This window comes from Poecile atricapillus, chromosome 11, assembly GCF_030490865.1.
Source record: "Poecile atricapillus isolate bPoeAtr1 chromosome 11, bPoeAtr1.hap1, whole genome shotgun sequence".
NCBI lineage: Eukaryota > Metazoa > Chordata > Aves > Passeriformes > Paridae > Poecile > Poecile atricapillus.
Genome location: NC_081259.1, coordinates 13,053,017 through 13,079,517, shown reverse-complemented (window position 1 = coordinate 13,079,517; position 26,501 = coordinate 13,053,017). Strand labels below are relative to the sequence as shown.

The window sequence follows — 26,501 nt, the reverse complement described above, 5'->3', positions numbered from 1 at the left end:
AAATGAAGCAGGTGTCTGAAATTCTGTGATAAAAGCTTTATTGAACCATGATTTCTTTGGCTGTTTTATTATGTTGATACATGATACAACAGGCAATTGATTGGAAATTGTTCAGTTTTGGGAAGATTTTTTCCACCAAGATCAATCCATAGTAAATTTTATATAAAACTTGATATATTTTTATTTCAAGGAAAAAGAAATGCATTAAACTTCTTTATAAAGTCTTTTTGCTAATTAAGGACTTGAAAAGTTGATCTGTATATGCTACAATAATGAATACCCTGTATTCATGGTAAATTCCTGTTAAAAGGGAGAAAAGATAAACAGGCAGCATCTGCTGGATTGTTGTCTTCTAAAAATGGCTACCTGTCATCTGGTAATATTGTTGAAAAAAATATATATACTTCAGGTTATTTTCATTCTGTTTTTGTAGTTGCCAGATACTCTCTCAATTTTCCTCAGAATCAGTGTATTTGAGAGTACATGAAAATAGTGAAAGGAACAGGAAACATTGTCTTTGCCCACTAGTTGAACAAAATTAATTCCAAGAGATCCCAATCTGTTTCTTCTCAAAAAATCTCACAATGTTTTTCTTGAATAAACTGTAGTTTCTGTGCATGTAACAAAACAGAAATTATTTCATGTACTGAGTCATGTCTTAAAATTTGCTTATAGTATCACTGTTTAACTCTGATAATTAATTTGTTGACTAGCCTCATGTGTGTGTGTCTAATCTAAGAGCTTTTTGGCTGGCTGAAATAGGCATTTACCTAGCAAAGCTATATTTGTTCCAAGTATAAAGAAGATAATAGGAAATAAGTACAAAAGAATATATTTTCTTTCTCAACTTTTATTCTGTTCCGCCCCCCCCCTCAATTCTAGAATAACAATTTGTGTGTTAGTACACTGTTCTGTAACATCATGATTTCCATTCTTCTGTTTTTGTTTTTTTTTCAATAGTGCAGTGAAATTATGTGTCTTAAATATTAAAAGAGTCTACTTTTACCTGCAGTGTGCTTTGAAGATGTCTGAAAATTCCAGTGACAGTGATTCATCTTGTGGCTGGACTGTCATCAATCACGAGGTACCCAGTTTCACAGTGATAAAGTTCTGTCAGTTTAAGGCTATCTATGTGCAGTAAAATATAGTTTCAGCTTAGTAATCTTGGTTTTGTGTGGATCTTGCATGCCAACAGAGAATATAGAAGAGAAATTTATTAGTAAATCACAAAACTAGTATTTAAAAAAGGTATACTTTAACTATAGTTGATATAAATTTTAATATTGAAAAGAATTTCTTTTTTCTGCAAAGGTTTTACTTTGAAGAGCTGGTAGAATTTCAGTGGCATGCATTCTTCTGTTCCATCCTGCCTGAAAACATTAGCATTCTGTGTAACTTGTCTGTTGTTGCTAATGTATTTCTTCTTCTCCTGATAAATCTGTACCCTCACCAAAACAAAGTTGCGAATACTAGGAAGGAAAAAGATCTTGTACAGAAAGGAATGATTCCATGATTTCCCTGAGTTTTTTCTACCACTAAGGTATCTGATCCTAATTTCAGCAGTGGCTGTTCAGGAACAGTTCTCTGTCCTTACATAGTCTTCCTCATAGAAAATAAGGGTAGGGACAAGTGTATATTCCATGACTATAATGGGGACAGGTGTCTGGATCTGATGTTGGTTTCAAAGTTTGCATTGTGTGAATGAAATCAATGCTGCAGTGGAGTCTGGAGAGCAGGAGTCTTATGTCAGGGTCAGCACTTAGGTTTGATCAAATGACTGCACTGACTGTGGTGATTGAAACAGTGCCTTCAATACCTGCTCAGGTGTAGACACGTGAATGTAGATAGAAGGGTGTTTTATCTTCCTTTCCCACAGTGGACAAGGTGGGCCTGAGTTGCTCAGAACCTCTGAGAGAAGCCCTTCCTGGTAGAGTGGATATCCACTATCCTTTCCTCCTTCAGTCCCGAGGATTTTTCTGTCTCTTCAGATCTTGGCTGATGTGTGCGTGTAGGATGGGTGGGTTGGTTTTGCTTGTTTGGTTTGGTTCTTAAGTATTTAACATTGTCTTGTAAACTGAGGAGGCCGTTGAGCCAGAATCCTCAGGACAGATGTGTTGACAGTTTTCCTGGAAGGACACTATTGCCTGCATCTACTTGTTGTCTGCCCCAATTTCAGGGCAAAAAATTTCAAGGAGTTGTACGTGAGATTTTCATTCAGAGGAGGAAAGTAGGAAAAAATGGCTGAAGATCATGCATAGTGATCAGCTGTCCTTCACTGCACATTCCCTTGTTTTGCAGATTATGATGAAAATGCGTAACTTGGAACCAAGCTATTACAAACATGTGGTGGCATTCATGTTTTGACACTTCCATGTCACAAGTGATACAGTTTGAAGTTTATAAATATTGGGCCATGCTTTCATTTCTGTTGACAGCAAAGTGGTATTTAAGAGATGGTTAAAACTTCTTTTCCTTGTTTTGGGCTGGGTGACAGGTTGGGAATCTTGTCACCAGAAGAAACATAAAACTCATGCACTCCATTCCTCAAGGCCAAGTGGCCTATGAGAGTGCACAGGCTGCTGGACTCACAGAGTTCAGATAAAAATGAAAGGATTTAGAGGTTGAGTTCAGCAGTTGGGTTATTCAGCTGTGAACTGCAGACTTTATTTTCATTCTTGGGATGGTTATTTTACACTGTAACTGCAAATGAATTATGCAGTCTAAATAAGTTAACATAACACAAGATTGTAGGATGGCTGGGATTTGTCTAACCAAAGCAGAACAGATTTCTGTGACATGGAGATTTTGTGTTCCCAGTTATTCATCCCTGACTGAGTGAAATAAAAATGGGGAAACACTGGTGTTTGAGAGCTGTCATAATTAGCATTCTTCTGGTGGGACAGCTTTGAATCTGAGCATGAAGAAAGTAGAATGGATGGGGTGGCCAGGTACCCTTCACACAGCTGTTACCCAGGGAGGGGTCACATGGACTTCTGTATACTGCAGTGAATTGATTTGGATATTTAGGGCAGGGGTAGAACTATGGATTAGATACATTTGGGGTATTGCAGTATTATTTTCTCACATACTGTTGTGACCTGTATTGATGATGGCACAGTGGAATCTGTTTCTGGATATGTTTTGCAGTGAGTTGAGGTGCAAGAAGTGGCCGTTGTCCAGGCTGTGGCTGCAGGGAACTGGCAGCTGTGTGTGCTGGACTGAGTGTGGGCTTTGGACAGAGAAGTGGTGCTGTGCATTGTTGGACTGCTCCTAAGAAAGGACTTGCTAATTTTGTGTAGGAGGGTAGGGAGGTGACAATCTCTTTTTTTTGGCCTCTTTGCTATTGCTGAAATGGAAGAGTGGTGAAGGTCCAGCATTAGATGAAGTGTATCAGAGAGTTCATGCATTCAGACCTGACTCTGTTTTTAAGAAAAGTATGACTTACCATGTACTCAGCTAGCCCATTTTCTTGGGTTTTTAGCTAAAACTGTAATCTGTCTTAAGCAATACTCCTGATGTTTTTCTTCTTGTAGAGCCTGGGAAAACTGAAATGTTGTTATTCCTCTTATTCACAAATTAAGGAATGAACATAGTGGTTCTGTCACACAGAGAACAATTGTCCCATAATAAACCTGTATGCCTGTCTGTAAAACCCAACCAATCCCCAAACCCCAAATTCGTATTTTGTTTCCTGAGATTTCACTCAGATTATAGTAAATTGTAAATTAGAGGTGAATTCCTGCAAAACACATCAAATGGAAGTTGTGATACTTATGTAGGCAAAAGAAAAAATATACTAAGTATTTAAAAAGATACAAAATGTGTAACAGTTTCCCAAAGCAGTTAATTTTTGAAGCCTTTTAAAAATAAACATAACTTTGTAACATGATTATAGAATGTATCTTATGCAATTCTTTCTGAGGTATCTAATCTTCCTGAAGTACAGTCTCCATAAAAACAAAAGCATACATGTTTGCTTGAGTCTGAAATGAGACATGCAGGGAAACTGATCTGGAAGTATTGCTGCTACTGTAATTTCACACCTGCTGTTGCAAAAATAACTATCTCTGTTTACAAAAACAGCACAACTTATTTATGGATCAGAGTCACTTAGTATTTTTCAGTGCTGTTTTGCATGTTTGTAGTTTGCTAATAGCCTTACTGGTGTCTCATCAGTACTTTTAAACAAAAAATACAATATAAAGATTAAATATTTGGAATTGTCAAACATATTGCTTGCCTTTAGTACCCTGCAGTCTCCTGCTGTTGTTAATTTGCAGTTCTTGTTCTCTGGTGTTGCTGACTGGCAGCTGACTAATCACGAAGGTTTCTTTCTGGATTAAAGACAGAAATCCAATATAGAGTTTGTATAAATATTTGGTTTTGAGGTGTCAGAGATGTACTATATAAGCAGCCTTTCAAAATTTCTGGCAGGAATTGAGATGAAGTTACACATAGTTTTTCCTGGTAGTAGTATTTATTAGAACTCATGTTGGTATGCTTGAGAGTTCTGGTTTTGGGAGGGTGTGTGTGTTTGTGTACAGGAGATGGACCTGTGAGTAAGAATTAGATGCCATGTTCAAAACCTTCTGTTTCTCTAAATTCCATTTAATAAATGGGTCTAATAAAGACAATAAAAATAGTTATTTAAAATACTTGGTGTATTTGTTAATTAATGCCTAAATTGCTGTCATTTTTCCCCCCTAGAATTGACCTCATCTAACTTTTTTTAACCTTAGTTATAACACACTAACACTTGTTTCAGTCTAGTTAATTACTTGGTATTTCACTTGCTTTTCTTTGCTCAAAGCTGTCTTCAGTTTTAAAGGCTCAGTTTTTCTTTTTCTGGTTTTATTAGTAATATTCTGTTTTCTTTGTAACCCTTTCTACCTACTTTACTGGAAACCCCAATAACTGTAATGTCCATTTAAACTCTTCAGGGTTCTGACATAGAGACAGTGACCTCAGAAAATGGAAGTACAAATGATAACCATGAGTTTGTTTCAGAAGAATATGTTTCTTTGCAAGAAGAGGAGCAAGCAATTGATTTACAAGGTAAGATATTGAAAGAGGAGCAGTTTCATGAAATAGGTTAATATTTGTTGTAGCATTGACACAAAATTAGTATTTTCAATAGATTTTTGTGTATTTTGTGGACCCCTGTCAGGGTATTTACTTCACCAGTGTTATAGAAAATATTCAATCATGAGTTTTATAGAAGTATTTTTTCCTGAAATATGTGAAATTAATGTCTTTCATTTTGTCCATTTAGTAGTGTAATAGATCAAATAATTTGGAAGGAACCATCAGTGCTTGTACTCCTAAAAATTACATTGTGACACTGTTTTTTAATATTATGTGGGGATAATATGTTGTTGCTGCTTTTAATCCCATATTTGTTTGCTTGTTTATTTCCTCTTTTTATTCATATAGCTCAGTGCAACAATGATGAAGAGATCCCAGCAGTAGAGAATACTCTATCTGGTTTTGAGGAAACTCAGACAGTTCCAGAGGTAAATTACATTACAGATTATGTTACTCAGAAGCTTCTGTAAGCCCCATCTGTCAATGGCAAGAAATGTTTTGAAGGCATTAAAGACACAAATTTTTCCTTTCCTAAAGTTCCAACAACTCTTGGTTGGTTTTTTTTTTTGTTTTTTTTATTACTTTGTTTTATGTGTCTGAATAATTCTCACATTGTCCTTTTCCCTAGGGAAGTAACGAAAAAGTTCCTGATGATGTGTCCTGCATTGGAGCTATTAGCGATGATTCTGACATTGTTACACTTGAAGCTCCAAAACCTGAAGAAACGCAGAGTCAGGAGGAAGCTCCAGCTGATGGTGAAGAAGCTCAAAGTTCAGAGGATTTTAACATGGGTTCCTCCTCTAGCAGTCAATATGCATTTTCCCATGTAGAAACTGGTAAGAGCAATACAGTCCTAAGCAGCTGTATGCAAAAATGTTACCAGGAAAAAAGCTCAAACCATCTTTGGTCAGGGAACCCACTTTTTGTGGAGAGAGGAAAAAAAGAATGATTTTTCTTGAGTATATATCCAAGTATTTGCAGTCTCTATAAAAACTCTAGATGCCCTCTACAATTTTGTATAAATGTATGTCTGCAATCTTTTTATTTGAAAGCAATCTCTCTCATTAAGTATTCACTATTTTAAATAGAAAGTTAATTTGTAGCATATCTTGGAGAATTAAAATTACTTTTAGTTCACAGAATAATTGTAGGTTTTCTCTTGGCAATATTTTGGGCTTTATACAGAGTTGGCATAAATGACTAGCAAGTGGGAGATGATTTTTGGTGCCATGAGGAGTAAGCAGTATGACTACAGAAACTTTGTACCACCCTCATAGCTATGTAGTGTATATTTATATATTTAAGATACTCCCAGTGCTTGGCTGAAATAAGCAGTGCATTATAATCAGGAGGAAGGAGATGAATAATTGTCCAGTGAAGAAGAACGAACAAAACCCCAACAAATCCAAGCAAAAAACTTTTTTACTCTTCTCTAGTTCTCTAGTCTTCCTCTATAATTCTTTTCAGCTATGTGACACCTTTGTATTGCTGATTTTTATCTTTAAATTAAGTTTATTATACAAGCAGGATTTTACCTTTTTTTTTTCTTTTAAGATAAAATTGTTTTATCTTAGAGTAGGATACAGCATCATTAAATGTTTGTGTACCTGTATAATATCCACTGGAAACAGAAAGTGACAGCTTAACATCTAATTATAACCAGTGAAGATTTGTAACAAAGCTGTGGCTTTCTTTAAGTCTTCTGGGAATCTGACTTAAAAATTAAGATTTAGTTGACTTTGTTTTTTCTTTTGGGGATGAGTTCTAAAAGTGCCTTTCTTTTCCCCCCTATGTTTTTGTACACCAAAGTCAGTTGGCTGGAGAAGCTGTGGAAGATTCCTGATTGTGTAAGGGGATGGGGAAATGAGGTGAAAGAGCATGTATCTCGCAGTCTTCCTTTCCAAGGTGGTGTGATTCAATGTGATCAGCTTGTGCAAAGCTGATTGCTTATGGCTTGCATGGAGTGTTCTTACCATTTTTGATAGCAATCTGACTTGATCTTGTAGTAGTCTTATTCTAGACAGATGCTGAAAGCCAATCCTCACTGAAGAACTTGGCTAAGCTGTCAGTGTCTTATGTGCTTTTTTAAAAAGATGTTAACCTTGCATGTAGGTTTGGAGCAGACATCAGTAAGGTTTGTAATACATTTTAATGTGTGCGTTTGATTGTTTAGATGGATAGCTCTTGTTGGATTCCAAGCCTACATGTGCCTGGCAAAAAGAATTTCTTCCTTCTAACTTAAGCTGATTTCAGCATGGCCTTTACTGCTGTGCATTCAATTGATCAGGTATTGCAGAAAACGTTGGGAGTACTTTTGCAAATATTTTAAATGCCAATGTTTTAGCAGTGGCAAAAAGTGGCAACAGAAATCTTTGCCATCCACTTCCTGTTGAGTGTTCTTTTGTGTTGGAAAAGGATGAGCCTCAGATTCTTCCTAATGTAGATACTAAAGTGTTCTACAAGGATTTTCTGCCACTTCTTTTTGCAAACCAGTTCCTATTTAGGCTGTCTTCATCATGCAAACAGACATGTTTTAATAATATTGCTTCATGAATGACATTCAGCCAGCAGAAGTACCCATATGCTGCAGTCAACTGTATCTGAGCTGTCTGTATCTGTGCTGAAATGTCAATTGACCTAATCTGATTCCTGGTGTAGATCTGACACTTCAAAATCACAGTAGAAACTAAGATTTAGGACTGCTATTGTAGTCACACTTTGTTTCCTTTGTAGTCCTTTCCATCCTGATACTGTTAGAGCAATTTGTATTGAGCTTTTACAGCAGCTGTAAGGCAGTGTCATTCTTGCCTGAAAGTGTGATTGCTGTTGACAATTTGCCAGTAAGTGCTTATGAATGGCTTTAAGTGTCTCACAGCATTTTTCTTTCTGATTGTCTTTTTTTGTTTTCCTTTCCTATTCTTTGCTGTCCAGTGTATATCTAAGAATTTTCTCATTTGGCTAGAAGCAGCTTGTTCCTTAACCACTTTTGTGTTCCATGTGTGTAAGCTTCTTTGGTTGTTGAAGAACCCTAAAAAACCCCACAGATGAGCAAGAATAACACCTCTTACTAAGTCTGCCCTGTATATTTCTCTATAATGTCTGACCTCTGCATTCTAGGTGCATTCTGAATGTTTTCCTTTGTTTTCCAGGACTGGGAAGTATGCATCTGCTTAAATGACTGATTATAAAATAGTGTCCTTCTCTACTAAACTATATAAATTAATTTAAGTGTCTGCATGTCTGAGTCACTGTTTAAGTGATTTGTCTTTATTGACAAGTCTGCTTGGTTGGTCTGATTTGACTGATATACTAAAATAGAGTTTTTTATTAAGGGAGGAAATTGTCTTTCATTGTCTGTCATGTTTCTTGAACATAGACTTAGAAATGAGAAGTGTTCCAGATACTAATTGGTGATCTTTTCTGGGCTCGATGTAGTCACTTCTATCAAGCTGTAATTTATTTCAAATGAAGACTCTTAAGTAGTAATGCATTTTATAGATAATAGGTAGCACTGCTCAGCATTTTGTCTGCTCTTTGATGTGTGCATGGCTTTGCTCAAACAAATGAGTTTTCAGTTGTGAACTGTTCAAGGACAGTCTCTCAATATTTGTATTTTTACATTTTGAGTAATGGTGTTTGATATGAAAATGAACAGCCACATTTCTAGGTGGGGCATTAGGATTGTGTGACTGTGAGCGGCAAAATTAGTGTCCAAGCTGGAGCACTTTGTCATGGCTGGAGACTTCACTGGTCCCATTGAATTTATTCCAGACATGTGAATTGAAAGCTACTTTTCCACCCTACTTCTGCTTCCCCGTGATATTTACCTTGCACATGAAAGTTACACTTTTAAAGGAGGGAGATTAAATGATAATTACTTACATACTGGATTATATAAATCTATTTACAGTATATGCAGCAAACATTTGTACAAATGGAAACAAGCAATTACAGCTCTGTTATTTTCCTGGTTAGAACATGTGGCTTTTGGGCCATTGGAACATGAACGTACAAATGGTATAATAAACATGATTTTGCAAAAATTCTATAAAAGCTATTTTTTAAGGTTAGAATTTGTTCTTGTCTCAAACCTTGTCCAGTTTACCAAAATTTCAGTCAGGTAATAGAAGAGTGTTGGGACAGAACAAACAGAAAAGTAATTCAGTGTTTTTTTCCCTGTGCAGTAGTGGTTGAAAATTGCTTTTTTGAAAGGTGGGTAAAGATTTTAACAGGTAGTATATGGTAGATATTAAAACTAAACCAAATTGAATATTTAAATAAATTTGTATCTTGATTTTGAGTATTTCTAATAGCTACATTAATGAAACTTTAATGTAATTTTGTCTGAAGTTAAATGCAGATCACAGAATGGAGTTTTTTGAGAGTATGTAACAAAACCATGTCTGTCTTCTAGGAGGCCTTCTTTTAGCAGGCCTTTATATTGCTCCTTCATTATTAATTATTTCAGTTTTAATAGCTGCAAGAGAAGGAAAACTGAATTCTTAGTCTTTCTACCTCATAAGAATTTGCAGGGGTAGTACATGTAGATGCTTTAGGAGGCAGGATTGACTGAAACACTTCATAATGAGTGAATGGTAAGATAAGGGGAAGTGCCATACACTTTTTACTGATGATTTCTTGATTCTCTATCATTTAGCTTTAAAAAATTAATTTTTAACTTTAGAGAGCACGCATTACTTGCATAATTTCCAGCACAAACTATATCATTAGAATTTTGATTTTGTTTTATTAATGTACTCAAAGATAAATGCCAAATCTATTTTGCATAAATATTATGGCTCTTGATACTCAGTTTGCTCTTTAACACAATATTTAATGCATTTTAACCACCTGTATATGTTGCTTTTCAGTTTTTTCATCTCAGGCCAGCCCTGAGGAGTCCAGCAGCGATGAAACCAGCAGCCAGGGCAGCCCCGCGGTGCGCAAGCGGCGCCCCAGGAAGCGCGGGGTGTCGAGCTCGGAGCCCGAGGGGTCGGCACCGGCAGAGCCCGAGGCAGAGCTGCCCCGGGAGGAGCAGCACAAGCGCCAGTTCAGCAGTGGCCTGAACAGATGCATCATCCTGGCGCTGGTGATCGCCATCAGCATGGGCTTTGGACACTTCTATGGTGAGTTCAGGGAGAGCAGCACACACAGGCTCCACATCTTGCAGCAAATGCTGTTTTATTGTGACTGATGTTTCTTGTTCGCTGCTAACAACCTAAACCTAAAAGTGAGAGAAAGCAACTGCTGCTGTATTGGTAATACAGGGAGGTCCTTCAGCAGCACCACTGGATGTAATATACACTACTTTGTATAGTAATGTGGTGAATAGTAAATTTTCCTGAGTAGCTCTAATTTCATATGAAAATATTCCTTTCTGGAAAGAAATGTGATTCAGTTAGAGATGAGGGATATCATTCTCTTTGGATTTAGTGTTGACTAATTGTTAGGAATTTAAATTTTGGCACTTCTTTTGAGATTTGTATTAATTTTCATTTGATCTCAATTTTTTTTATTCTTAGGTAAACCTGAAGGTAAGAGCCTTGAGTGATGTACTGCGGATGCTGTGCTTGCATTCAGATTTACTTTCTAAACCATGTGTGTATGTGTACACACACATCCATATATGTATGCATACTTACATTATGAAAATAAAACAAAAAATCAAGTCTCAGGAATTGCCGGTGTATGTGGGATTATAGGAACAACTAATCCAATCATACAAACATGTTTTATGTAGCAGGTACAGCAGGTAGTAGTAACTGGTTTGAAAACTGGTTGGTGAACCATGCTAGAGGCATAGAGGAGCACAATGATCAGACCAGTCTGTGATACTGCTTGTGGTGGGAACTTGAGATTTCAGTTGTTAATCACTTCATGGTGTTTAGTTTGCTGTTAATGACAAATACTATCCTTTCAAAAAAGTTGGAGATCTATAGACTAAAAATACACTTTGAATGTGGACTCAGGGTAACACATTTTTTAAGGAATTCACTTGTTCATGCATTGAATCTGTACTACTAAGTAAAAATTGTCATTACTGATGACAGTGACAGCAGCATTTTCAGCAGAAAGAAAGCAACTCTGTGTGGCTTCAGTTTTTGCTTCTTCAGGTGAAAGTTCTTCATGGTTATGTGATAACTCATCTTTCTACCACTAGAAAGGAAGTGAAGTCCTGCTTCTATATTCCTGTTTTTAGGTTTGTTTTTTTTTTTTTCAACACAAGCTTGCAGAGAGAAGTCCATCTCCCTAGAGGACTACTTTGTATTTTTGTGGTTCAGCTTGGAATGAATGTTTCCCACAGCACTCTTCTAATGTTAGGCTAATTGTCATGTAAGAGGATTGGAAAGGGTGACTTTTTATAAAATTACTTTTCTTTTCTTGAGTCAGTATGAGGATAGTGTTTTCCTTTTAGCTGGAGCTCCAGGAGCCCTTTAAGACTTTTAGAAATGTAGAAAGAAACTAGGGTTAGATTTTAATGAATAACTGTATCCTAATCAGTATTAAACTGAGTTAACTGGCTTTATGATGCTCTAGGAAGGAGAACTGAAAGAGGGCAAACATTTCAGGTAACAGATGAAGCTTAAACTAGGTAGAAAGTCCTTGCCAGAAAAATGTCTCCTTATGGACATTCAGATATTTAATTTTTTTCTTTAACCAGAAACTGCAAGGGGAACTATAGCTATAATGCTAGGGATTTGGATTGGTTACTTAGTGAACTGAAGGATACTGTGATTTAGAGTACCAGCTGGAACACAAACTAATTACTTAGGAATGGCACCTCAATATGTTCATTTTCAATGTTGCTAAATGTCATTTTTGCTTACTGTTCCTAAATCAAGATTTTTTGATAAGGAGAGAAAGAGAGCTTTAAGTGTTTTTCTGTAATTCAGGTTCTACCTAACACGAACCCTTTACACTAAATGATGATTTTTCAGATGCAGGCTTTAGATTGTTAGGATCTATGGACTTCCTCAAAAGTATCTATGAAAGTTAAATATTAAAACCAAATTTTTGTCAGTATACTTAAATTAATTTATGAAGGGATCTATACTCCTTCTAAGAAGTGTTTACTAGACTCTGCAGACTTAAAATCATTGCTGTAAAAATGTTGCCTTCACTTAGCTGAATTGAACTATTATAGTTCAACTTGGTTTAATATAACAGTGTTTTTAAGGTCACACTTGACAATAGATAAAAATTAAGAGAGCACAAAACATTCATAGTGGAAGTGTACTTTCAGTATTCTGTTTAACAATATGTCTTCCCCCCTCTTTAAATACAGAAACAGATCTCTGAATATGCTGCATTGGTTTTGAAAGAAATACCTACAAATTGAAGTTGTTCTTGAGAAAAAAATTTGGTGGCTAGTACAGCAAAGATACTTTTTATGAAAGCCAGGGTGTCTCAGCCTTTGTCTGACAACTGAAAAACAGGAAAATTGCTTACTCTGCAGCCTATTGCAGGGTCTGCAATACTTGCTGCTTTGTGAGCAGTGTGTAATAATTGTATTTTTGCATGAAAATTTAAAAAATACTGTGCTAATACCCTTTTATTCATGTAATTCAATTAACGGTGAAGGTTGTAGTTGTGAAGTGGATAATGCATGGACCAATAATCTCCCTTTTATCCTGGTTGACTTGCATGTTACTAAAAAAATCACAGGGAAGTCACAAATATTCTTTCCAGCATAACTTCTGTTGATTTGGATCTAACTTATTTCTATGTAGTGTTCCAAAATTCCTTTATTTGTTTTTAGTGAAAAAACAGTGTAGAAACAAATCTTTGGGTCTGAGAAATTATTTATCATTGAAAAGAACCAATTTTGCTACAGCTAAACACTGGTAAGAACAGGGCTGAAATGGCAAGGTAGGAATGCTTTTGAATTTGCAGAGAGGATGAGGATGATGTTTAGGTTCCTCTGTTCCTCTAGCTGCTTACTCTGAGTCAGTCTATCAAAAGAAACCTTTTTATCTTTGTAGGTACAGTGCAGATCCAGAAACAGCAGCAGCTGGTGACAAAGACACGTGAATTAAAAGATATGAAAGATGACCTTTACCAGTGCCAACAAGAGCAAGGAGATCAAGTGCACCACAAAGTGGGGGTAGGTGTGAGCTTAGCTGGAAGTCATTGCATTATTCTGTCATTATATGTGTATATGTGTGTATATGACACAAAGTCATATACACATATAATGACATATATAATTTCTCATAAAAATCCATTAAATTTTTGTCTTTAGTAAGTTCTTTCAGAGAACCTTCCCCTGAATTCTTGACAAAGATTTATGTTGATTGAATTTGCTCTCGGAATGTGTTTAAACAATACTGGGTTTTATGTCTGTAGTCTAGGAGTTATCTGGACATAGAGACTGTTTCCCTGTGATACAATGCCATGTCCTTTAATGAGAACAGCTGAAGTAGAAAATGCTTGTAAAAACATGTTGAACCTGCAGGTTTTGTGAATTTGCTTTCTAAATTATCAATGGTTATTAATTTTTAAAATTCTTAAGCCATACTTCTGTTTTTTTACTGTTGCATCATCCAGAGAGAAGATATGGGAGTATTTTTTTTTTTTTTTAGGTTTTCTTTTATGTGTCTGTTAGCAGCATTTGTACATAATTCAATATGTTCTAGAGCTTGTCAATGATGCTAACAGACTGGGGAGCTCCTTTTGTGTCAGTATATAGTTACACAAACAGGTATTTTCAGCAACAGATTTGGTTCAAAATCAGTTTGTGAATTTCTGCCCCAACAGCTAAATGTCTTTGCTTCTGCTAATTTATTTTTGTAAACTGTAAATGCAGTTTGCTGAACATAAATCAACAGCAAACATGCACATTTTGATTTCCTTGTAAGATGTTAGAGTTCATGTACCAAACTGAGTATCCTTCAGCTAGTTAAACCAATACAAGTGAGGGGTGATGACCTCTGGCTGGCTGGGGGAGTTTCTCACATGGTCTTCGTTGCCAAGAAAGTGTGTGATAAACAAACCCAACTGAGATAAACAAACCAGCTCTATTTTTGCATCTTGCTGTGCATGTTTCACTGCATCCAAAATGACAAGTAAGCTCTGTTTGGGCTGCCTTGGTTTTTCATCTTTCTAGCTAAAATTGTAACAATTCTCATTGTAGTATTTCTGCTTGTTTCCTTTTTGTTTCTTTTAGTCACTCAAGGGAGACCTTGCCACATGTTTGACCTTTACTGAGGTGGAGAAGAAATCCTTTGATTCTCAAAGAAAAAGTCTTGCTGCAGAAAATCAGCACTTAAGAGAATCTCTAGAGAAGGAAGAAAAAGCTTTGGCCTCACTTCAGGAAGAATTAAGGAAGCTAAGACAACAAATTAGAAACTTAGAAGATAAAGGTAGTAGCACTGAATCTATTGTAATAGAAAATCAGAAACTAAGGGAGCATTTGGAAGAGGAAAAGCAAAGGAACAGCAATTTTCTCAGGCAGAAGGAAACACTCTTTGCAGAGGCACAGATGTTAAGGCGAGAACTGGACAAAGAACGTCACGTTACAGAAGCTCTGAAAAAAGAACTAGAACAGTTAAGTTCTCGTCAAACACCTGACAGTGCTAATGATGATGATGAGACATTAAGAGAAAATCAAGAAATAGAAACTCTGCGAGGAAGACTGGTAGAACTCGAAAAAAAGCTAAACTTTGAGCAACAACGGTCTGACTTATGGGAGAAGCTGTATGTTGAAGCAAAAGACCAGTCTGAAAAACAAGAAATTAATGAAAATGGACAAAAGAAAGGTGCTAAAGGGCAAAGTAAGAGTAGAAAGAAATCAAAGGAGACATTTTTTGGTTCAGTTAAAGAAACTTTTGATGCTATGAAAAATTCCACAAAGGAATTTGTAAGGCACCATAAAGAAAAGATTAAGCAGGCTAAAGAAGCAGTGAAAGAAAACTTGAAAAAATTCTCTGATTCTGTAAAGTCTACATTCAGACACTTCAAAGATACCACAAAAAACATCTTTGATGAAAAAGAGAAGTCATCAAGCGATAAAAGATATGAGGCAAACAAGAAAGCTCGAACTTTTTACCGAGACCACAACTCCTATGAGAATCTGAAGCACATGCATTACAGGGGACCTCACATGCCAAAAGAATCCAGAAATGGCAGAAAACATCATTTTACAACATTTGAAAAAGATTCAGATTCCCAGAAATGTCTCAATGATCATTTGTGTAATAGAAAACAGCAGTTTGCCCTAAAGGGCTGCTCTGGTATTTTCGAATGTGCTCATCAAGAATTCATTAGTCTCTTTAACAGAGTTTCAGATCCCATCAGGGTGGATGAATTTAATCGGCTAATGAGAAAGTATTTGCAACAAGTTGTACATAACTTTCATCACTGGAGAGAACTAGAAAATTTCATCAATAAGTTTTTTCATAATGGATTGTTTATACATGACCAGATGCTGTTCACTGATTTTGTTAATGATGTCAAGGATTACCTGGAAGATATGAAGGAATACCAAAATAATAATGAAAAGGTTTTTGAGGATTTGGACAAATATGTCTACAGATACTACTTCCATTATGATAATTCACCCCAGTATGGACCCAGGTTTGTTTCCATGTTTCCTGAACTTGATAACACAAAGAAGTGGTTTTTGTAAAGACAACCAATGTCCTTATTGTAATGAATGGTCTTTGAGCAGGTATGTGTATGTGTGTGTGTGTGTGTGTGCATATACACACACACACATATGCCAGAAGGCTTTCTAAAGGACTTAGCAGAAATATTAGATTATGTTATATAAAGTGGATCTGTAGCATCCTTTATATAAATTTGGTGTGTGTACATAGCACAATCGGATGTTTCTGCTGGGTTCCTTAGAAAACTGTAACTGCCAGTAGGATTTCTTTAGACTGAACAGCTCTAATTGCTGGTCTGGTGGAATAAGTAACTGTCTTGGAGCATTAACTAGGCCTTCCTTGTTGTCCTTTGCTGAATGAGGCTTTTGAGTGTATCTGAGGTGTCTCCAAGTCCTGTTCTGGCAGATACATTTCACCACTCTTGTAGATTAATGTAACACTGGGTTAGTTTGTATGCCCAGAGCTCATCACATAGCAGGCTTTGGTTCACATCCTGACCCTGACTAAATTTTGTTCATATTTACTCACAATGGCCCTTGGTTTTTCAATTGTTTCTTACATTCCTTTCTTGGATATAAAGGTATTCTCAGGGCTTTACAGATTTACACTTGTAGTATTTATTTCATGTACTTTACTGCAGCTGGAAGTCTGAATTATTAACTACTTTGGGGTTGCTAAGTATTATGGGAGGTAGCACTTCCTCCTATTGAAAGCTGAACCATGAGGGTGATAGTCCTATTATCATTACCCAGTTAATGTGGTTTTGACAAACACATGAGGTTTATGATTTTATTTATAGTCCATCTTCCTAAATTATTATCAAATTATTTTAAAATTAAATACCTAATTTGTGAGAATTTCAGTTTGCAGAAAAACAGTTCCAAATTCTTTTACTGATACTGTTATACAGAAGCTTGTGATATCAGCTGCATTTTTATTAATTAGAAAGCATTTCTTTTACATATACCATCTTATTGATGATTTAAACAAAATGCCTCCCCCATTTATTTTACAAGCTAAAGGACTACTTACTACTAATTTTGTTTTCAATGAACTTCAGCATGTTAAAAGCTGTACTTGAAAATGTAATTGCATTTCAAAATGCTATTAGTAGTAATAAGCTTTTGTTTACTCCTTGCAGTCGACCTAAAAGACCTTTTACACAAACTGAAAATTCCAGACATGAAAAACAAGCTCAGAAGTACCAACACCGTAATAAAAGAGAAGGTAAATGGCATAAACATGGTCGCACTAATGGAAGACACATGGCAAATCTTGAAATAGAGTTGGGGCAACTACCCTTTGATCCAAAATATTGAGTAATTTATTGTAAAAATTAAGATTAAAATTCACGTACTCTCTGCAAATTAATTGTTTTTCAACAAAGCAGCAAGTTGCAAGGTTTTTTCCTGAATAATTTGATTTTTACACATTTTTGTTAACAGGCAGAAGTCAGTCTTTCTAATTTGCATATTCTGTACCGTTGCTTTAGCTGTTCTTTGGAAGTAAAGATAATTTGGGTGCCAGCAGTATTGTTGCAGAAACTAGGCATGCCATGACCTGTGTATGAAAAAGGGCTTAATTGCATTCCATTAGTGTAGTTAAAGCTTGAGCCATGCATAATGTACCAACTACTAACTCTAATGTTTGATATACTAACTTCATCTCATCCTTCAAAAAAATAGGTCAACATCGTGGTAATGTATTTGTTAGTGTTCTGTAACTTTATATTTGCTTCCTGTCTTTGGGGGGGTTCAAGAGCCTGTTGAATTGTGAAGAATTTGCTGTGCTGCATTCTAATCAGCGTGCTGATTTAAACACTTGAAATGTCTTGCATATCTGCATATTGTAGAAGAAAAATAAAAGAGACATTGTGGGTAAAAGTCTTTATTTATAAAAGAAATCTAGCATAGCTGTACAGTTCTATATGTACAGTCTTGTCTGTATTCTATTGCTTAAGTATTCATATGGTAACTTTGGTCTTCCCAATGTGTTGTTAGGTAGGTCAGCAACCCCTGCCCTACTGCTACTGCAGCTGCCTTCAGGAGGAGGTTTGTGTGTTTGCAGGCAGCCTCTGGCTGCCTCATGGGACTTCCTATTTGACTTCCCCAGTTCAGACTCACTGCTCTCCTTTCTGCAGTACAAGATCAAAGCACAGCTACTGCTATAGTACAGTAGCTTTTGCTATGCAAAACTGATCTCATTAGTTCCAAGGTCTAGGCACTGATCTTCAGGGATAATTCATTTCAGTTTTTCTCCTGTAGATGGAGATGTGGCTTCCAACTCGTCCTTGAGGTACATGAGTATGAAAGACAGTGGCCGTTTTCTCATAGGCCCTCAAAGCTAGAAATGATGATATTTCCTGTAAATGAACATACATTAATTTCCGCAGTAATAAAGCACAGCTGGGAGCATAAGAATAGTGTTCCAAAGTCTCCTGACAACCATCATTTCAACAGTCCCTGGGAAGCTTTATCCTTTATTTTAGGAAAGCCTGCTAGAAAAAGAAGTACCTATCCTGTTTGATCCTGTCCGGAGTGGATATTCACCAGCCACCGCTGTTTGAGTGCATGGACTTCATTAAAGATTTGAGGGGTTAAAAGGTACTGTGACTGCAGGTGTTTTTGCTTTTCACTGTTGCTTACTTAGAAGTGCAATTTCTGGGGACAGATGGCACATTTGTTTTAACATGGATTGAGAAAAATTCCATAAAACATTACTTTGTGGCCTGTAGAATTTGCACAGAAGAGAGGGCATATTAAATATGAACATTAAATATATATAAATGTGAACATTAAATATATATCAGTGGAACGATATCAATACTCTTATTATGGACTAGAGGGGTCAATTTTAATATAAGCTGTGTTTTAAAAAGTTGTGGAAAACAATTTTCAAAAATTTTAACTATAACTCTTCCCTAATTTATTTTGTAACTTATCCTCAGAGGTAGTTTGTTTCACCTTGCAGTTACCATACCTGTTCTAGCACGTTGAAGAGGATCAAGTGACTGGGTAGTAACGTGTCATTGTGAAACTCCTTATTCAGCCAGCCAAGTGGGTTAGAGTAAAATACATCTGCTTCATCAACGTAGCTCTCATTGCCAGTTAGGTTTGGGGGACACTGAAGGAATCTCATTTTTAAAGGACAGTGAACATGACTAGGGAGAAAAACAAAAACACACATTTCATGATAAACTGACCAGAATCAGAAATTTGAAATGACTCATCTAAAAGGTACCTCAGTCAAAACAAAAATCAATTAAACTTTTTTTCCTCAGAGTAGTATTTTCTTCCCTTCAATACTTCATATGAAAGCAAAGCAGAACAAGCAGACTCAGCTCCAAACTGCTGGGACTGTGTTGTTAGCAATTAACAGAAAATACATTTATCTTAATAAAAATACCATATGCTCAACATCAGTTTCTTAAAAAGGTACTTTTCCATATCAGCTTCACTATTTATATCTGCTTTAACACTTTGTTTACTTTCAGGACCTACTGCAAACCTTCTGTAGTGACCTAAGTCATTCTCTTATAATGTTTCTTTACTACCTAGCAGCAGAAGTAAAATCAATGCAGTTTGATGGTAACAATTAGTGTTTGGTTTTTCTACAAATAATACCATAATGAAGAAGTATGACATACTTGGAGAAGTCATTAGACTTTCTGCATATCCTCATACAAAGCTATTTCACAAAAATGAATAAAGCTTAGATGCTGAATTTTATTCTGTGGTATAGGCATTTGGTTTATATCCCCTATTCACTCTATTAGCTGTATGAAAAAAGCAGAAGTCTTCCTGTATACATTTCTCTATCTCAATTTATTAAGCCTTGGAAAAAAGAAATCTTGATTTGTGATTAAGAGTTTGGATGTTAATGCAGTGCATTGTTAACACTTTTAATACCTGTAAAATGGAGTAGAGTGGCATGGCATCAGGATGAAGACAAAAGCTCGTGACTGCTGAGAGTTATTGCAGAGCTGCTGGATGTGACTCATAACATCCAGAGTGCCTCGCTGGTGAACCAAGCCTGTGTACAGGGCTGGGACTAAATTGGATAAGAGCAGGAAACTTGCTGCAGTTTTCTTCCATGCTTTCAGGTGTTTCAATGAAAACCCTATAGAAACATTTGAGTAAATTTGGGAGATAAAGAATTCACACATTTTTGAAAATACCCTAATACAGTGGCAAACCATTACTCAGTCAATAACAACACTTTGCTTTGAGATACTTTACTACAGTATTGAGTCTTCACTCTTTGAATGGAAATTCAAATGTTAGACTTTGCTCTTTTAATTCTTGGATTTAATGGAGTAAATCTTAAGCACACACCTGTCTCCTGAAATACAGAAATACAGTTTCAAAACCAGTGCTTTGTCTCTTTAAATTTAATTTCTTGTAGTGAATAATAGTCCATTCAGTAGTTTGGATGAATGATATATGGCAACTTTCTGGTGTGTTCTGATTCAAGCAAGTCCATGTAGAGCCAGAATAAATGGTAACTACATGTGCATGGCTGTGGTATTATTTTTCTCCAAAATGCTGAAAACTACAACATTCCTTTATTGTTATTAAATTGTGAGCTGCTGCACCTGGAAGAGTATACTCCTTTATTTTTTTCCCATCTCCCATTGCTGCCCCTTTTCCTCACTTTTCTTGAAGGAGCTAATTATGGGAAAAGGCAATTCTCCTGGTGGGAGATGGTTGCAGAAGTTCCTTTCTCACATCCAGCTTAGATGAATACGGCACAGACACCAGCTTCATGTTGCAGTCAGTCTGAAAACTCTTTTCAAGTCACATGCTTGTCAGTAACATGAGAAAAATAGTTTATGTAGCTTTGTGACACCTGTACTGAATCACTGAAAACAAGCTACAAGGCATGTGCCAGAAATCAGTAACAAACAAATTAAATTAGTCTTCAGTTGGTCAGTTCTGCCAAATTGTATCTTGGATGAAGATTAAGTCTACAATTCACTTGTGGTTTAAACACAATTGGTAATATTCTATTATGGGCATTTTTTTATACTGCTTTTGTGAAACACTCTTGGCTTATGTTTGTGTGCTTGGAAATTACTTTGAAATTCAAGCAGAGTTTTTTCTGCTTTTATTTTATAATGTTTTGAGCAATTAAGATCACTTTGTAACCATGGACTTATCAGAAATAACTTCTGTAGTTTTTTTAAGTATCCAAATGGATGATAATGAATTGATAAATTGAATAATGACCTCATTCCCTTACAGACATGAAAGCTGAGAGATACTCAGTATTTTTTGTTATTTGACTGGAATTCTTCTGCATGTAAGGTAGAATGGGTTCATCTTGCTGCTACCGAACTAAGCCAAGACTTATTACATATTTGATTTTAGCAGAGAGCAAAATTATTGAAATAAGATTTACTTTTGTTTAGACTAGTGAAATAGGCTAAAGAACTTGTATTTAAACTGAAGCTATACAGCTTCATGTTCCAGAAGTTTTAATCTTCTATTGTAACATCTGAATCTAGAAAAGGGTAGTTTAATTTTATCTTGCATAATGAAAGACATTTGTCAAGCACATTTGAAAGTACTCTGCAGAAGAATACTGCAAAGAAGCCAAGGAACAAGATTCATTTTAAGGGTGGCAGTGCTGAAAAGTTAGGACACAACTGTCATGTTTTTGCAAGAATACTGTTACCCATGATAAGGATTCTTCATCTCTGCTACAGTTACTTGCTCTTCCTTATCTTTTTTCTTTCTTTTTTTAACTAGCTGTAAGAAAGGGCTAGGCTAATTTTAATAATCCTTTATCAAATACCTACATTGACCATTAACAGTCTCTCTCTGGGTAAAAATTATATCCAGGTAAGGTTGCAAGACATTTGAAACCAATGCTTACCACAAAAAATCATGCAGAATGGCAGTACTGGATAGATGAACCTGAATTCCTTATGGCTCAGTGTGCTGTAATAAAATATATAATAGTACATCTAGAAAGTTAAATGCTTCAGTTCTGTTGGCAGAATGTCTTTCAGAGGACTGGAAAAGCACATGCATGTATTAAGAAGCTTTTGGTACTGAAGCAGTCAAAAGTAAAAATCCAGATTCCCACTTTTGAAGAACTTAAGTCCATTTGAATTAAGATTATTTAATCAGTTTAAACCAAGCACTGGTAAAAATTCCTGGCTACTAAAATTAAGTGGTCTGATTCCTTGACAACTACATGTAATTTAGCCAGTACTTCACCGATCTGTTTTCTGAAATAAGACACAATATATAGTGTGGATGAAAAGCTAAGGTTCAAGTGCCCATTTATATCTAGCAAATTAACAGTCACCCCTGCAAATACAACAATAAACCATTTCCCATGCTGACTTTTTGGGCTTTTTTGGGGATTACCGCAACACTCATGTCTTGCAAATCAAAGATGTTCTTACAAGACTACGGGAAGTGACAAAGTCCTAAAGCCAAGAGAGCTACTTCCAGTTTTGAGTTGGAAAGAAGAAATGGCATTTCTGGTCTTGCTAGTGTTTTGCTGTAGTCTATTACTACAATAGCATAAGAGTATTTATTGCTTCGTATTTATTTACGTGCTGTATTTTTTCTTGTCTGTCTCTCCTGTTTAATCTACAGTTAATTCTGATGCTTTAGAAAAAGCTTGCCTTTTCTTATACTTCTGAGCTTAAAATTAGAAATACAGCCTTATGATAGTTAGGAGCTGTGTGCAAACTTGTGAATGGAGTAAGTTTTAGAGGCCTAAGAACCTCTCATCTTACTGAGGATGTATTAAAGAATCAAATGAAATGGTGTTTTCATTAATAGGCATCTAGTGAATTCATTTTTCTAACTAGTTCTCTTTTTGCTTAAACACCTGCTGGGTAGTTGAGTTGAGATTTGGGGATTTTTTGAATTTCATTTTCTGTTGCATTTCATGATGAATATTTTGCTCTTTAAAGGTCTAATAAATTCTAAAGATGTTGTCACATTTTGGTGACAATGCATGAAGCAGTTTTACACAAAATCCTAGAACCAGTTTTATATGACTGCATTTCTTGGACTGTTTGAATAGTTTCAAGTTTTTTATCACTTCACCTGAATCCTATGCTGCTTGATTCTGGGCTGGACATGAGCTTTGCAAAGAACACAACCAGTGAGAGGCAGTAATTCCACTCAGGAGAGATTACCTGTACACCAGCACTGTCCAGATCACTGCCAGTAGAATGATGCGGTACCTCCTTGGTGCCAGTGCACAGCCATGAATAAAGAAAGGCAGATGGGGACCCAAGATGACTGGGAGTCCCTGAGTGAAGTACCAATGCCAAGGATGAGAGCCATAAAATGTTCCCAAATTCTGCAGCACGTTGAATTTCAAGAAGTTCAGCTGAACCAGTACCCACTGGAAGAGGCAGGGGGAGGTAAACACAAATCCAAAGTCAAACCCAACAGCTACATTGAATTACACAGTCATCACTCACCCTATATAATACATTTTCACTCCTATTTCAGGTTGGCTTTTTGGGTTTTTTTTTACTAAGACTCAGCATGGACTTCCTACATTTAGCAATTAAGCACAGAAGTGTGTAATTTTGTTGATAACTATTGAGGTCTGAGCATACTGATTTTATGTAGCAGTCCATCATTTGAAGTACCTGAAATACCAGTGTTCAAGGGTTTGTAGGTTAGGATGTATGATTATACTCACCAGAGATCATAGGCCAGACACTGTCACAGAAACAAGAGAAGTCAGAGAAGTCTGAAATATCCATGAATGCTAAAATACTAAACCCCAACCTTCTTCTTACAAGTCAAGTTCAAAACAGCTTACCTCACCAAAAAACACACGGTCAATTATTAAAGAGGTTCCTATTGTGACCAATCTGCAAAAATGAAAAGTTTGTTGCACTAATATTGCCTGAATTGCTTTTGTCTTTGGAGAAGATTTGCTATCTTCTCCAGATAGCTGTCAAAACTCTGATTCCTAGTATTTTATAGGTTATCCATACTCATGACAATTTTAGAGTGGCCACTTGCCATCACCTGGTATCCTTGGCACAATCCCAGATTAAGCTGGAATGCTGCTCATGTCTCACCATAATGACATCTTTCCTGGTGGTTTTTTTGCAGCATATACAACAGTTTAAAGGAAACATCCCCCTTCCTTAAACTTTTGCAAAAGGACAGGACTCTATTTGTTCTCTTTTTAATTTACATGATACCAGGTTTTTTGGCTTGTCTGCTTTTGTAGTGGTAAAACCCATCTTAAGATGTAGCTGTGCACATTCCCGGTTTAAACTGAGAAAGAACTTACCCAACTGGAATGCAGTTGTGTAGGATAAGATCTGCTTTCCTCTGTTCTTGCAAAAAATGGCTGAAGACCAAAGGCATCCACGGAATAACAGCAGTGGGACGAATAACAATCGCAAGTGCCACCAAAGCTAAATACTTACAACTAGAAGGAAGAAACATAAAAAACTCAGCAGCTTATCAAAATATCTGGTCAATTCTTTTGCAGACAGTGACATTTCAACAACATTTTTAGTCATGTCTCTGGCTAAAAGTTTTTCATACTGCAGGTAACTGACTCTCTGAGTGCAGATACTCTGTTTTGCTCGGAAGGCTGCAACTCTAGAATTGCTTTGTTACAATAGAGTTGCTAACTAGAGGTACCTACTTTAAAATACTGAGCAGTAAAGAAAATTGTGACCACAAATTTCTGACCCCAAAAAGCTTTTTTTATCTTTTCCAAAGTTACTATATGTTCCAGTTTTTTAAGGTTTAAAATAAAGCTTCCCATAAAGTCACACTTTGCAAAAGGAAACGGGAATAGCAAATTTTACATACCAGCTATAACATAATCTAAAAAATATTTAGAGGAAATACTGGAGTATTCCTTCCATGAGACAGAACTCTTGCTATGTGAATGAGGGGGCTTTGGTTGCCTTAGATGTTAAGAAAAAAACTAGCATTTTAAACAGTATCAGTAGATTGGTGTCATCCCAAACCAGAAATTTGGACTGTTAGTACTATTAAGAGAAAGTGTCTCACCTGTTCCCCATCTTGGAGCCTTTTATTGGATAATAGGAAAGAGCAAAAATGGTAAGAATAGTCTCCATGGTATTTGTTAGAGTTCTGGTACAGGAATACCATGTAAACCAGGAACAGAGTTGGCAGAAGAACTGAAAATAATTATGAACAAATTAAAACAAGTTCACCTAAATGAAAGCGGCAATTCTTCAAGGTGTGTCATATCATTTTGCTGTTATTTACCATACAAAACCAATGTTTATTAACATGAATAATTTGTGACTCACCACGAACTTTGCTGTTTCTGAATTTTCAAGGTGTTTCACTAATGAGTAAAGCTTCACATCAGCAAAACCAGCCAGCACTGCCTGTGCAAGCCTAGGGACCCAGATCTGTGTGAGCAGAGAGAAAACTCTACTTGCAACGAACAAAGTTAAATTCCAAGTTTTAAGAGAGGACTGAATTAGTGAATAACTGTTCAGGTATGAAAATAGTGAACTGGTGAATATTCTCTATTGCTTTTTATGATTTTAAAAATGAAACAGTAAGGTCCTTGGGTAAGGATGGTATTTCTACCAAAACAGAAAATGTCTAAAGTTCAGCTGAAACTGTTTAGAGATGGAAAGTAGAATTATCTGTTTTACATCTCCAATAGAAATCAAGAGGGACTGTTGTTAGTTAGTTGTAGTGAGTACAAATATACATTGCTAAACACTTTGGAAAACTGAACTACTGTGCAATTATGATGTACTGGCAAACACAATCAGTATGAAACTCCAAGAAATTGGGGGAGGCCAAGAATAACCCTCTGCAGTGGCAGGCATCAGTGCTGTGACTGGAAATCTATGAACAAGTTCTGCCCCCATGGGAAATCAGTGGGGTCTCTGTACTCACATATCTATAATTGCCAGGCTCAAGGCTTTGCATTTTACTTGGGCAATGATAAAAATACACTATGTTTAAATACAATGCTTTAAAATTGAATATTGGTAGCAGATGCACATTTTTTGATGATACTCACCAGCAGCTGAACATTATCCTTAGCCAGCAGCTGTAATGCTTTGTACATGCTTGCAAAGATCAGTGGGTACGAGTAGCCCCTTAAGCTACTTGTCCATTCCCAAGTCAGGTAACCATAATTATGAATATTAAGGACAGATCATGACCAACTGAAAGGAAAAGCTTCACCCGAACCATCCTGGTCTAGACCTTCCCCCTTGGGCCAGAACGGTGGGGTGTTTGTTGCTGGTCAAGCCAGCACTTTATTCCTGGGGAGAGCCGTACCCGAGCGCTCCCCCGCCCACGGCACCGCGGGGAGCGATGAGGGGCCGCGGCAGGCGAAGGATATTTGAAGACCATGCGATGCGCCACCTCCAGCGACTGCCAGTACTCGTCCGGGACGAAGCTGGTCTGGACGAGGAAGCAATTGAGCGTCCGCAGCGCCAGAGCGAGCGCCAGCAGCGGCGCGGGCGCGGCCGTACCTGCGGGGGCGAGGCTGGTCCGTCACGGGCCCCTCGGGGGCCGTCCCGCGCCCCTCCCCGCCCCTCTCAGCCCGGCCCGGCCCCGCTTACCGGCACCTCGCTGCGCGGCAGCCCCGCCGGCCGAGCCGTACAGCACCGACCGCCGCTTGCGGAGCCGCACCGCCTCCGGCATCCACGCCCGCAGCACCCCAGCCGGGCATGCGCGACCGCGGGGGGCGGGACAGCGCCGGCACTTCCGGCCGGTGCCTGTAGCGAGCGGGAAGCTGGGGCTCTGCCGTGTCCCGCCTTCAGGTGAGGGCGCCGGGGCCGCGGGTCGCAGCCGAGCC

At 37.1% G+C, this 26,501-nt stretch overlaps 2 protein-coding genes across 8 annotated transcripts in view; one reads left to right on the top strand and one right to left on the bottom strand.

The window, feature by feature from the left end:
* Positions 1-18,298, top strand: part of CCPG1 (cell cycle progression 1) — a 21,769-nt gene extending 3,471 nt beyond the window's left edge. Inside the window, exons 2-12 of one of the 6 annotated variants that reach the window (XM_058846414.1) lie at positions 1,013-1,084; positions 4,941-5,055; positions 5,434-5,513; positions 5,714-5,921; positions 6,895-6,990; positions 9,957-10,211; positions 10,608-10,619; positions 13,068-13,189; positions 14,252-15,660; positions 16,834-16,919; positions 18,181-18,298. In XM_058846414.1, the coding sequence (XP_058702397.1) occupies positions 1,025-1,084; positions 4,941-5,055; positions 5,434-5,513; positions 5,714-5,921; positions 6,895-6,990; positions 9,957-10,211; positions 10,608-10,619; positions 13,068-13,189; positions 14,252-15,660; positions 16,834-16,919; positions 18,181-18,218 (2,481 nt within the window). In that variant the 5' untranslated portion in view covers positions 1,013-1,024 and the 3' untranslated portion in view covers positions 18,219-18,298. Of the gene's footprint in view, positions 1-960; positions 1,085-4,940; positions 5,056-5,433; positions 5,514-5,713; positions 5,922-6,894; positions 6,991-9,956; positions 10,212-10,607; positions 10,620-13,067; positions 13,190-14,251; positions 15,661-16,833; positions 17,617-18,180 lie in introns of those variants that run through there. The other 5 variants (XM_058846411.1, XM_058846412.1, XM_058846415.1 and 2 more) reach the window with 5 other exon arrangements.
* Positions 17,265-26,501, bottom strand: PIGB (phosphatidylinositol glycan anchor biosynthesis class B). 2 transcript variants are annotated; one of them, XM_058846417.1, is made up of 12 exons: positions 26,266-26,429; positions 26,045-26,175; positions 25,716-25,835; positions 24,982-25,086; positions 24,716-24,846; positions 23,979-24,119; positions 23,496-23,547; positions 22,855-23,066; positions 21,570-21,634; positions 19,601-19,811; positions 18,672-18,852; positions 17,265-18,054 (listed from the first exon to the last, which is right to left on the bottom strand). In XM_058846417.1, the coding sequence occupies exons 1-12, from the start codon at positions 26,345-26,347 to the stop codon at positions 17,923-17,925; spliced, it is 1,563 nt and encodes a 520-aa protein (XP_058702400.1). In that variant the 5' UTR covers positions 26,348-26,429; the 3' UTR covers positions 17,265-17,922. The 2 variants fall into 2 exon arrangements, with proteins under 2 accessions (XP_058702400.1, XP_058702401.1); XM_058846418.1 differs by lacking the exon at positions 25,716-25,835 and having other exon boundaries at positions 24,982-25,072; positions 25,979-26,104; positions 26,266-26,501.

What these genes read in the sequence shown, in the direction of transcription:
- PIGB (XM_058846417.1), bottom strand. Translation starts at nt 26,347, where the DNA reads ATGCCGGAGGCGGTGCGGCTCCGCAAGCGGCGGTCGGTGCTGTACGGC. An exon ending in TGGACAGTGCTGGTGTACAG is followed by an intron (nt 21,635 to 22,854) that starts GTAATCTCTCCT and finishes ATTTTATTACAG; the next exon opens with CACACTGAGCCATAAGGAAT. An exon ending in CACTCTACTCCATTTTACAG is followed by an intron (nt 18,853 to 19,600) that starts GTATTAAAAGTG and finishes TTTTCTCCCTAG; the next exon opens with TCATGTTCACTGTCCTTTAA.